Source organism: Anser brachyrhynchus (genome assembly GCF_964034855.1).
Source record: "Anser brachyrhynchus genome assembly, chromosome: 4".
Classification (NCBI taxonomy): domain Eukaryota; kingdom Metazoa; phylum Chordata; class Aves; order Anseriformes; family Anatidae; genus Anser; species Anser brachyrhynchus.
In genome coordinates, this window is record NC_137698.1 from 18,796,723 (window position 1) to 18,808,765 (window position 12,043).

General features: G+C 34.7%; 1 protein-coding gene across 8 annotated transcripts in view; it reads left to right on the plus strand.

Moving 5' to 3' along the window:
• SLC7A2 (solute carrier family 7 member 2) overlaps nucleotides 1–12,043 on the plus strand; it is a 52,513-nt gene that overhangs the window by 32,875 nt on the left and 7,595 nt on the right. For 4 of the 8 annotated variants that reach the window (XM_080589588.1, XM_080589589.1, XM_080589590.1 and 1 more), the window contains 8 exons: nucleotides 173–328; nucleotides 1,893–2,058; nucleotides 2,622–2,758; nucleotides 3,422–3,644; nucleotides 6,254–6,393; nucleotides 9,934–10,036; nucleotides 11,230–11,435; nucleotides 11,741–11,907. In XM_080589588.1, coding sequence (XP_080445714.1) covers nucleotides 173–328; nucleotides 1,893–2,058; nucleotides 2,622–2,758; nucleotides 3,422–3,644; nucleotides 6,254–6,393; nucleotides 9,934–10,036; nucleotides 11,230–11,435; nucleotides 11,741–11,907 — 1,298 coding nt within the window. Of the gene's footprint in view, nucleotides 1–172; nucleotides 329–1,892; nucleotides 2,059–2,621; nucleotides 2,759–3,421; nucleotides 3,645–6,253; nucleotides 6,394–6,803; nucleotides 6,941–9,933; nucleotides 10,037–11,229; nucleotides 11,436–11,740; nucleotides 11,908–12,043 lie in introns of all 8 variants that reach the window. The other 4 variants (XM_080589591.1, XM_080589593.1, XM_080589592.1 and 1 more) reach the window with 2 other exon arrangements.

Consider the following 12,043-nt stretch of genomic DNA (forward strand, 5'->3'; position numbering starts at 1 on the left):
TAGGTAGAAACTTTCGATAACGTTAAAATTTCAAAATTATCACTGTTTTAGCACAAGCTCTGTTTTTCTACATACAAGTAGCAGTGTGCTTAGTTTTATTTCCTTGTCACTAGAAGTAACTATATTCCCTTGTATGCATGCAAAATGCTAAATATGCATGTATTTTATGAAGGTACATCAAGTGTAGCAAGAGCCTGGAGTGGCACCTTTGATGAACTTCTTGGAAAGCAGATTGGTCATTTCTTCAGAACCTACTTCAAAATGAATTACTCTGGACTGGCAGAGTATCCTGACTTTTTTGCTGTATTTCTTATATTGCTTCTATCAGGTAAGAGACAGATATGTCTTCATTTATGATGGCTGTGGTGTCAGTTTCTTAAAGGAAAAAAAAAAAAAAGAAAAAGTTAAACTGTAGTTAGTGTTTTATCAGAAATACCTTAATAATATTTGAACAATTTAGATGTACATTTGTGTACTGACAAAATTACTCTGGGAGTTAAATTTATATGAACTCTTCTTGAATCCGAAACATGAAATAATCACTTTTTATTAAACCTGTGATACAGACTGATGATAACATGAAAATCTTCATTTCATGACGTATTTTTAAACTACAAAAACTGACACCAAAGCTATGCCTTTTGAGGCATATGCCTTTTTGATCAGAAAGCTCCAGAATGCTGAAACTTTTTTTGTATGTTTGTATTTAACAATTGCTTTCCACAAGTAAATATTCTTAAAGGAGTGAAGGAAGTCAAGAAAGCTGTATGCGTGTTTTAAAGTGTATAGCTTGTTTTCCACCAATACTAGAAACAGTTCAGTATTCACTAGAGGTCTTACCCGAATTGAAAATTTGAAAAAATATTTGAGAACAAAATTATTTAAAAGGCAGCTTTCAATTAGGTTTAGGATGTACCTGCACTGTGAGTCACATTTCAGTGTAGAGATTTCCAGGCTGAATCAACACCCATATCTTTAGAAACTGTGGCCAAAATACCATTAGGGAAGAAAAATTGAACAGCTCATGATAACTTCTGTGTTATGATGTCTCGTTAGTGGAGGCAGAAATTTTTTACACATTATCTGGAGAGGCGTAAAAATTTCAGAGTTAATCTCTAGATAATGAGGGAAAGCATGTATGTGTTCTTAGTGGAAATGCTTACAATGCAAAGAAGCCAGAGTGACTTTCCCACTGTATTTAATTTTTCTTGATCTGCTTTCTGCCTGCTGTTCCATTAAACTATTAGTATGCTTACAAGTGTTACACAGTAGGACCCTGATGGAATAACTTTCAGGTCATTTAAATGCATTAGTCTGCAACCTAAGGCACGCATATTTTATATCAATCTTTTTTTCTAGAACCTCTATGAATCAGTACTTATGAACAGGAGGAGTGCATTTCTTCTAAAGGTTTTGTTAATGAGCTAGGAAATGGGAGTCTTACTCTGAGATGGATATGCTCTGAAAAACTTAGATCAATAACCTGATTTGTTCAATCTAATAATTATTTGTTCTGTGCATAATAGATTCTATCAAACTGTTTTTAGTAAGCATAGATTTTTGTAGCTATTTTTGTTCCGTAGCGTGAAATAGAGATATGAACTCAAACCTCAAAAAGCAATAAGTAAAAATTGCTCAAAATATTTTTAAATATTTCAAGAGTACAGTTGAAGAAAGTTATCATTTTATGGTTTCCAATACACTTTCCTGTCGCCATGCTACCAGACAGTTTATTAAATTTGTGCTACCACTTTTTAAAGGTGTAAAATCTACTTCCGTTTTTTTTTTTTTTTAAGTGTTATTAATTGTACTGGTACATATATTGTCTTGAAAATAACTTTTTTCTTACTGTAAGTGACTGTTCACATTTAAAAATTATTTTTATTTTATAGGTCTATTATCTTTTGGAGTAAAAGAATCTGCATGGGTGAATAAAATTTTCACTGCTATTAACATCTTGGTTCTACTCTTCGTTATGATTTCTGGTTTTGTGAAAGGAGACGCTGACAACTGGAAAATAAGTGAAGAATATCTCATAAACCTTACTGCAATAACAGAGTAATTACTTTTTAAGAATCAATTTACTTGCTCATATTCCAAGCAATTTTCTGTTATACTTCCTTTTGTGCTATTGCAGGTGTTAACAGACAGCTCTGCTGATGGGAGTGATAAGCGTTTTATGCCCTTAAAAATATTTTTATTTTCATGTTTGTAGTTTCCTAAAAAGTTTCCTAAAGTCTTATTTTGACACTCTTGTCTGTAGCTATTTGAGAAGTTACTGGCTTCTTTTCTTGTCTTTAAGCCATGTATTAACTGCAGAATGTGAGTATGACAACAGCAGATTCCTACATCATTAGTATTTTCATACTCTTACCAACAAACGGTAAAGGGAGTAAGGTGATAGTTACATGATTCAGGTATTATTCCACTTACTGTTATTTTTGTCATACAATTTTTGACGTGCAAAAGTCTTCTCGTACAGTTTTGTAAAGCAGAACTCTGTCTTGATGAGAGCATTTTTACATGTTTTTTCCAGAGTTGCAGGGGAGGAAGATGTATTTGTTTGTCCTACCAATAATAAAAAATAAGTTATTTTTCTGCTGTATTTTTGTTCTTCGTAGGAATTTTTCATCCTATGAGAATGTGACCAGTATATATGGGAGCGGTGGCTTTATGCCATATGGTTTCACAGGAACATTGGCTGGTGCAGCAACCTGTTTTTATGCTTTTGTAGGATTTGACTGCATTGCAACAACTGGTATAGTATTTATATGTGTCTGTGTGTATATATATATATATGTATGCATAATATACCTTTGGGGGTTCTAAAACAACATAATCTGCTAACTGTCCTTCCTTTGCTTTGTCCTGAAATTTCTTCAGTCCATGAAGAATGAGTCTGAGTTCATTCCTGAACGTGGCTATCATTCTATGAGGAAGGAGCAGATTTTTATTTTATTTCGATTCTAAATAAATTAATTGTTGCTTAAGCCTGGGAAGTGCTTAGTATATTTTTTTTTCTGCCCAAATCATATTAATCACCTGGTGATTGTCTGAGATAAGATCTCTCTCCTAAAGGCTGGTCTATATATGAATGGTATGGATTAAGTACTTAGAACTTACAAATTATAGGAAAATAACTAGAAATGATGGGGTTTGACTATGATGGGGTTGTGAATATAGAATGTATTTTATATCTAGCAATTGTGCCTCTGTTTTTTAATGCTATTTCTGGCAACAAAATATTGAGTTATATACTATGTCGATGAGCTTAATTTGTGCAGATTTTTAAAAATCATATTACAAATATGGTTCTGAGTGTTTAGACTTACAAAAGTACTAATTTGTGTTCATTGCTATATTTTAAAGCTGAATGTAATAGTAAGAGTTTTTGGTGGTTTTTTTTTTTTCCTTTTTTCAGGAGAAGAGGTCAAGAATCCTCAGAAAGCCATACCCATAGGAATTGTGGTGTCCTTGCTTGTCTGCTTCATGGCCTATTTTGGGGTTTCAGCTGCACTGACTCTTATGATGCCATACTATATACTAGACGAGAAAAGTCCTCTGCCAGTAGCATTTGCATATGTTGGATGGAGTCCTGCAAAATATGTTGTAGCAGTGGGATCCCTCTGTGCTTTGTCCACAAGGTAAAGACTTCGATATGCTAATTTTCTCTGGAAAAGCTGATGGGTAATATAAGATATTTAAATATACATTCATGTGGTCATTTTGAAGGCTCACTTCATGCAAAGGATTATCCGTAAGTGTTATACACACGTTTTAGACTTAAGCAGGTCTTGATGACAATGTGTGTTTATGTTCCTTTTTTAAACTGTACTGTTATTGGACTCTACCTCCTTGACTTTTTACCCAAAAGTTCTTTATTAAAATAAGTATTTTCAGACATATGACCTGCAAGTTTTCTCTATTAACTGTTGAAATAAACCTCACACATTTTGTCTTTTCTTGTTGTCCATTCCCAAAGATTCAGCAGCTTTATGGGCTCTGTGTATTTGCAGGCAAAACTGAATAGTCAGTTAACTAATTCCCCTTCTCACCTTCATTGCCTGTCTATATTTTTCTCCAGTCTGTCTTCTGATATCATCCCTTCCCGTGATTTTTCTGTGGGTATTTGAGATGTAGATTATAGCTGTGAAAATAGGATAGTTTATTCCTCCTTGTGAAACTGTGGATGCAGCCTTAATTTAGCATGTTATTTTGATTTAAAAGATCAGGGAAAGCATAAGATATATTAGTTTGTCTTCATATAAGTTACACTCCAGTTGTAACGTGGTATCTTTCATAGCACAGAACATTGCTGATTGCTTAAATTTAGGGATAGTAGAATGCTGATGCCAGTCTTCTACCTGAGCTTTTTAGGTAAGGAGTCATTCAAGTGATCTTCAGTGATGCAAATACTGGCTGGCTTTCCACAAAGGAAAAAGATATGCCTGCTTAAGCAGGAATATCAACAGTACTCTGAGATAACCCTGGTGAGCATCAGCCTGTTGAAGATGACCACAGTGACTCTGGGCAGTGATTTAAAGGAAAGGAATATTTTGATGTAGGAGGTGACAGAAAGAGGAAATAGTTCCAAAATGACATAAAAAATAGTTCCAAATAGACATAAATTGTACAGCTGACTGAACAATGTCATATTTATGCAGTTTATTCTGGGATTATAGCTATATTCTATCTAGCTGTCATACTTCATATCTAGTTGTCAACCCTTCAAACCCCAGTTTGAAGGGTTTTACTGCAATTTTGCCCTTTATTGATAAATATCAATAAAAGTGATACGGTGGGATACATAACAGTGGAAACTAGATTAAAGAAACTGATACTGGAAAACAAAATTAAGAGAGATGGTAAAACACTGTTTCAGAAATTTGAACGGCTGTCCTCTTTCTAGTGTATTTTGAAGTATTGTATTTCCTTGTATGGAAAGAGTAATCTTCCAGTGTTTTTGTTGACTGATGTCGATTTAGAACAAATCTAAGGAAATTGTATTTCATATTCCTAAATTTAGAGGTATAATTAACCAAAAAAAAAAAAAGTTGGGATAATTGCTTTTGGTTCATATGGTTACCTCTTATCATGTTATGTTGTGAACTTGTTTCCTCTGGGTAAAGACGTTCATTAATATTTCCATTATTTTTGTGAATTCACTTAAAGAGGGATAGGATAAATAAATTTTACAAAGTCAAAACAGCAAAAATTTAGCTGTGGACTTTAACAGTATCCTTACTCGAAGAATAAACTGTCATCCTAATTCAGGAAATATTCTTTTTTGGAAAGAGCATTCATACTTCAGTTCATGTGCAATGAAACTTATTTTATGTGTGTCTAACCTAAATGCTTGTGTCTCATGAGCATTACCAGAGGTACTTAGCATCTGTGGTACATAAAAGCTGGGCCTTCTGTAAGTGGTATAATTGATTTCCTAAGTAACATGGGCAACCATTCAACTGGTTAAATATTAGTATGCTTGCTGCAGAGGTTATACTGGCTATGGATTTGCTTTTTGTCCTTTAAATGTTTTTGGTTTTTGTAATTACAATTATTTCACTCTGAGAGAAAGAAACCACCTAATTTAAGAAGTCTATCTAAAAAGAGCCTTGAGTTATCAACAGTTTAAAAGCTTTCTGTGTGCTGCTAACAATAAATCTAAAATAATTACCTTTACTTCTTCCAAAAAAGAAATTATCTCAATGAAGCTTGGCTTGAGGTGCTTTAATTGAAAGAAATAATGTGCCCAAGTTAACTTTATGGTGCTTTCTTTGAATTACTGTTAATCAGCAGCTTCACATAGAAATGTAGAGCATAAAAGATGCTGCTAATGCTTATTGATTTGCTGCTGCTGACTGACGGACTTTTTCCAGGAATACTAAAGCTTAATTGCATAGTTGGTGTGACCCGGAACACGTTCCTTGTCCACTAATGCCCAAGAACTACAGTGATGGCAAGAGTTACTTTGCTAACCTGAATTCTCTCTAATGAAGCAATTCTATTACCTAAATGAAAAACAAACAAACAAAAGACAAACAAACCCAAAAAAATCAACTTTACAGGAAAAAAAAATATTTCAATTTGTGCCTGATCTGTAGTATCTTGGGCTATGGGGCTTTCTGGTGTTGTCTTACAATCATAAATTTTGTTTCTGTACATGTCATTAATTAACATTGTTTATCTTTTCCATGATACAACTCTGCATGAACTGCATTTGCTGTGTTGCATGTGTTTGCTTTTTATTCAGTCTTCTTGGATCCATTTTCCCAATGCCACGTGTAATCTATGCTATGGCGAAGGATGGGTTGCTTTTCAAATGTCTAGCTCAGATCAATTCCAAAACGAAGACCCCACTAGTTGCTACTCTATCGTCTGGTGCAGTAGCAGGTGAGACTAAGAGTTGATCCTTGTAAAGAAAGGTGCACTGCTAAATGCGTTGCATATATGGAAAATGTGCAAAATATATGTGCAATTTTGATTTGCTTGTGACTGAAATGACCAAATATGACTGTCGCCAGGTAAAGTAGGCTACTAGTGAAACTTTTCTCTGCCACAGATTTTGTATTTGTTGGTTAATCTCAAGAGCTGTCATAGCCTAGGTTCAAAATAAACAACAAACCTTAAACAACACCACCGATCGACCAAACAAAAAACAAGAGCAGCAAAACAGAGCCTAAACCAAAACTAAACCTAAACCCATTCACTCTTCCAAGCTTTCTTTTTGTGTAGTTGGGTTTACCAGTAAAGCACTGTGCTTTTAATAACCTGTATTTGAACTATACATTTTTCTGTTCTAGTCTTCTCGGCTCTATGTTCCCTTTGCCCCGAATTCTGTTTGCCATGGCACGCGATGGTTTACTCTTTAGTTTTCTTGCCAAAGTGAGTAAGAGGCAGGCACCAGTTTCTGCCACCTTGACAGCAGGGGTCATCTCTGGTAAGCTCTCGAAGCCCGTGTTTCTTAAAACTGAGATTTAAGCACTCTATGCACGTGCATGGTACTTTATGTTTTTGAAAAAGGGCTGCTTGTTAACTTCCCTTGCATGTAAGGTGGGAATAAAATTATTGAGTAATCAAAGGGTGTAAGAACTCCGAATCATACCAATCATGGTGGTGGTAACATCCTTAATGTCACAGAATTCAAAATGATTTTTTTCTTCTTCTTTTTTTTTTTTTTTTTTTTAAATATTGGTCTCTTGTACTGTGAATAAGCTTCTTTCTTAATCTAATCACTTAAGCTGATGCTTTCCATACAGGGCTTCCTTGTTCAATGAGCATATATATATATGTATATATGTGTCACATCTATGAGGTGGGAAAACAGCTGTCAAGTTTTTTTGTTATGAGATGTGAGAAAAAAATCCTACATTTGCAACAGGATCAGCTTTCGTGTAAAATACATATGTAGATTTTTTCACTTTCTTATTTTGGTACAAGCTTACCAAATTATGGTTGAGGGCTGTGTTTTTGTGTGTGTTGGGGTTTATGTGTGTATGCACGTATGTCTGCATGTACACACCCACATATATTTTAGCAAAACAGCATTTTAGGAGCAGCTGCCAAATGTTATATTTTGCAAAGAGAAATTTTTAACATATAGCTCTTTCACTTCTGTCTATACTTCCTGCAGAGGCACACGTGGTTCTGCCCAAATTTTACTGTGTTATTTCAGGGGGATGTCTAATTATCCCTGAAAACTGGAAGCTCTAGAAGCATTTAACTCAAAGGCAAATAAATGTCCGAAAACTAATTCAAACATAAAAGACATGCCTTAAAACACTTAACAACCCTGGCTACAATTTTTATCGAAAAAGAGGTTCAGAACTGAGACTAAAACATGAGTTTTAATTTTACTTATTATTGACTTTTTCCTTTATAATAATTTGCAAATGCAGTTATATGGGATAGAATTAACATCTTTGCCTGAAATTATGGTGATGAAGAGAAAGAAAACCGTGTTACCCAATGAGTAAACTGATGGAGGTAGCTATACAGCCCTGACTATAGCTTTGCAATAGCAGTCACTTGGACTGCTTTTAGACAGTTTGGGGAATTTGGTGTGTGAACAATTTACCTGCAGACAGCTTTATATATTGCTGGAGGAGTATTTTTTTTATTTTATTTTTAAAAGGATGCATATTTGGTAATTTGTGGTCATAAATAGTTTTGCCAGAATAGTTACAGATGTGTATAGCAATTCCTATTATCTGACCTTCCTATTAAATCCTATCATGGATAGTTGCATAGCTTTAAGAACTGTTCTCCTTTACCCCGTTAGCCTGTTAAATGTTTGGCCTCAATTAAAACTATCAGGTCAAGACTACAGCTGAGTCAATTGTCACATGCTATAATTGTGACTTACCTTTTCACATACTGTAATCATGATTGTGAAACTCTGCACACAGGGAAATGTTTAGTTGACAGGTCAAGGTTCCTTCACTGTAAATTTGTCCACCATGGTTTCTTACAACTTCAGTAGAATTAAGAGGGGTGAAAAAATAATACTAGGTCTTTTTTTCCTCTTACTCAGAAGCTTACGGGCTTTTTTCTATGATTCTTATATGTAAGAGAAAGTTCTGGGCTACAAAGTAGTGTTTTGAAGCTAGGATTTGAAGTTAAATATAGCTACTGTATGTTAGGTTATAATAGGTTCTGTTCTTTGCTTACCTACACTTTTGAGTGTGCAAGGCAGTGAGGTATTCAGAAATTTACCTCATGGATGAGGTAATGACGTCTTATAATAAATGACATCCACCCTCATTAAAGAAGATGGGACAGCCTTCCTTCCTTCATTGAAAGAGGAGACTAGCAGATGAAATAATATGTCTAACACAGCAGTCTTGCTTTCTGGAAATCACATTTTGCTGTCTCCTTCAGGATCAGAAAACAGGGGAATGCGTGTTGCTGTGTGTTTTTGCATTTATACACCTGTCTACAAATATATAAACAAACATAAATATTAATTCTGAACATAGAAAAGTTTGTGTGCACGTACACATACAGTGTATAAAGGCTACATATGATGGTTTCTTTTGATGGTGATGTTATTGGTGATTCAAAAAATTAAATATTTTCGGATTATTTCTGTATCTCAATAATACAAATATTTTAAGATGTTTTTTGACCACACGCATCTCAAATCAACTAATACTAGCCTTTCATTTGGTGATAGTTAATTTCAATTAATTGTGCTAATTTCTTTATGAGTGCTTTGTGTCTGTGTGCAAACAGCATAGACAAAGACATTCCAGAATCTCCAGAAGAAGATGGCATTAGCTTTTATTAATAACTGCCATAATTATTCACAATATCATGGAAATTTCTGCCCCTGATTTCAGTGATCTTAAGAATATTAATTATTGTGATATTTTGCTGTCTGTCCTAAAGGCTACTTGAACTTAACCGTTTTAGTAAGATAATTATTCAAAGACAAAACCACTTATTTTATTCTAGACAACTCCTTAAAGTGTCTCTTTACACAGAGCACTTTCTGAGACCATCACTTTCAGATGACATACTGGGTTGTATCATTGTTCCCCTGCTTTGCTGTGGGAGCTGTCCTCTCAACTTTGATGAGATTCTGTTGCAGCATCAGAACCTTATTCTATAAAATTGTGTTTTAATGTGTCACCATTCAGCAAGGCATGTATGCAAGTACTTATGTCCACATAAGTCCAATACAAATTGCTTGATTATGCAGCATGACTGTATGGCCCATCAGTGTGATATCCATATGAATGAGTTTCCCAACAGAAATTAGGTTCAGGAATGTCGGCTGTGACTTAAAATATGCTTTTAAGGATTACCATAATTTCACTTATATTGCTGTCAGTAAAATAATTTAAAGTTACACTGCTGACAGAGGTTAAAATCTTGACTCAGTATATCAGCCTCATACAAATTTTGCATTTTCTTCTCCTTTTTTTTTAGCTGTAATGGCGTTTCTATTTGACCTAAAGGCTTTAGTGGATATGATGTCTATTGGCACACTTCTTGCATATTCACTTGTGGCAACCTGTGTCCTCATTCTTAGGTGAGTCAAAAAGACCATTTCTATTTTACTGTGTTTTGCTTTGTGTTGTTCACTACCTAAACAGACGTGACATCTATAATACACGTTTTTTGCTGGATAGCTACATATTTGAGAGCTATCTGTTTGTGTATAAATGACTACTAAGAAGTTGAGATGCATCAGAGAAAACACAGATTTATTGTCATATCAGTATAGTAGCTACTCAAATCAAAGCTTCATGTGAAATCCAGACACCTTTTATTTTCCAGGAGATGCATTGATCCCAGCATCAGTCCCAAAGGCACTAATGAATGATATTTCAAATAAAATCTATGCTGTGCATCAGGCCTATCACATTGTGGGGGCTATACACGACAGATCAGGTAGTTGACAGGATGACCAAGTTAAAATAATTGCTTTGTATTGCCCTAGTCAGAATTCAGTAGAGAAAAACCAGACAAATGTTTCAAGTTGTGGTAGCCCTAGGAGAGAATATAAATACTCACTCTCAAAGAGTGAGATTATAAATAATTGTCAGTTAAACTCTCTTATCTGTTCTCTTTGAAAAACAATTGAATAATATTGATATAGCTTCAGGCCATCTCTTTATTTAGTTTGTTATTTTTAAATTAAAAAGTCAGTGTTTGTTACTTACCGTATGAGGCTAAATTGATAACTTTGAAAACTGTACAGCTTAAATTCAGCTCAGATTCAATGTTGCAATAGTTTACTCTTTAGAGAAAACTATTTTATTCCATACAGACTTATTTAAAGAATGTATTTTTAAAAATGCACTTACATTCTAACAAAGGAGATGTAAAATTTGAGTTTATGCCAGTTAGTAGGCCCCATACTGGAAGCAAGGCAGAACGAACTTGCCACCGTGGAAAGAAGCTTCTCTCCCCTTTCCCTGCTATTGACCACCAGATCCCTCTTTTTGTATAATGCTGGTCATTTATTTGACCCATTGGTGCATTCATATAGCTTAAAAAATTGCCAACAAACAAACTCAGAAAAAAAAAGTGAATTACCATTAATTCTTTATATATATTAGTGACTAATTATATGCTGTTGCAGTACAGTTATAGATTGGGAAATTCTGAATCTCTGTTGCAAAGCATTTAGTACTTAGATGCATTCCTAGAGGCATATTCCTTAATTCCCAAAGTATACTTAGTACTTTATTATCCTGTTTGTTGTTTGTTTTTGCCCAGGTACCAACCCAGTTTAACCTATGAGCAACCCAAATATTCTCCAGAAAAAGCAGCTTTGGCTGCATCAGAAAGGGAATCTGCAGTTAGTGAATCACAGATAAATATGATACAAGAGAATCACTTCAGTCTTCAGACCCTGATCAATCCATCCAGTTTACCTACAGAACAGACTGCAACTACCGTTAACTTTTTAGTGGGTCTGTTAGGTAAGTTTTCAGCTGTCCAAGCTCATAATACATTAATGTGAATAGCAGAATTCTATCACAGACAAAATTAAAAATCCAGTAATAACATAACTACTTTCATTCATCATTAATGCATCATTCTGGAGAATGCTTTTTTTGTTTCTTGATTGATTTAATCTGTAATCTAGTGTGTTTTCCATTACTTAATCATTTTCATAACATTTCATACTGAAGTTCTGCTGTCTTTCTTCTTAAAAGTCACTTCCTCTTCAACGCAGAGATTTAGTGACCTCTCTCCTATTTCCATCATTTTGTTTTTCACACAGCTTTCTTGGTTTGTGGCTTGAGTGTTCTCACTACATATGGGACTCATTTCATTGCTAACTTGGAGCCCTGGAGTATTGGCCTTCTTGCTGCGTTGGTGGTGTCCTTCATAGTTACCATTCTCCTCATCCAAAGGCAGCCTCAGAACCAGCAGAAAGTGGCCTTTATGGTGAATAACATAATAGCTCTAATGAGAGGTTTGGGTGTATTCTAAGAACTGGGAGAGGGGCAGAAGAAGACAGAGACAGTCTTTTTCAGGCAGTCTTTCATTACTGCACTGCTACTACTGTGTTTTTTTGTTTGTT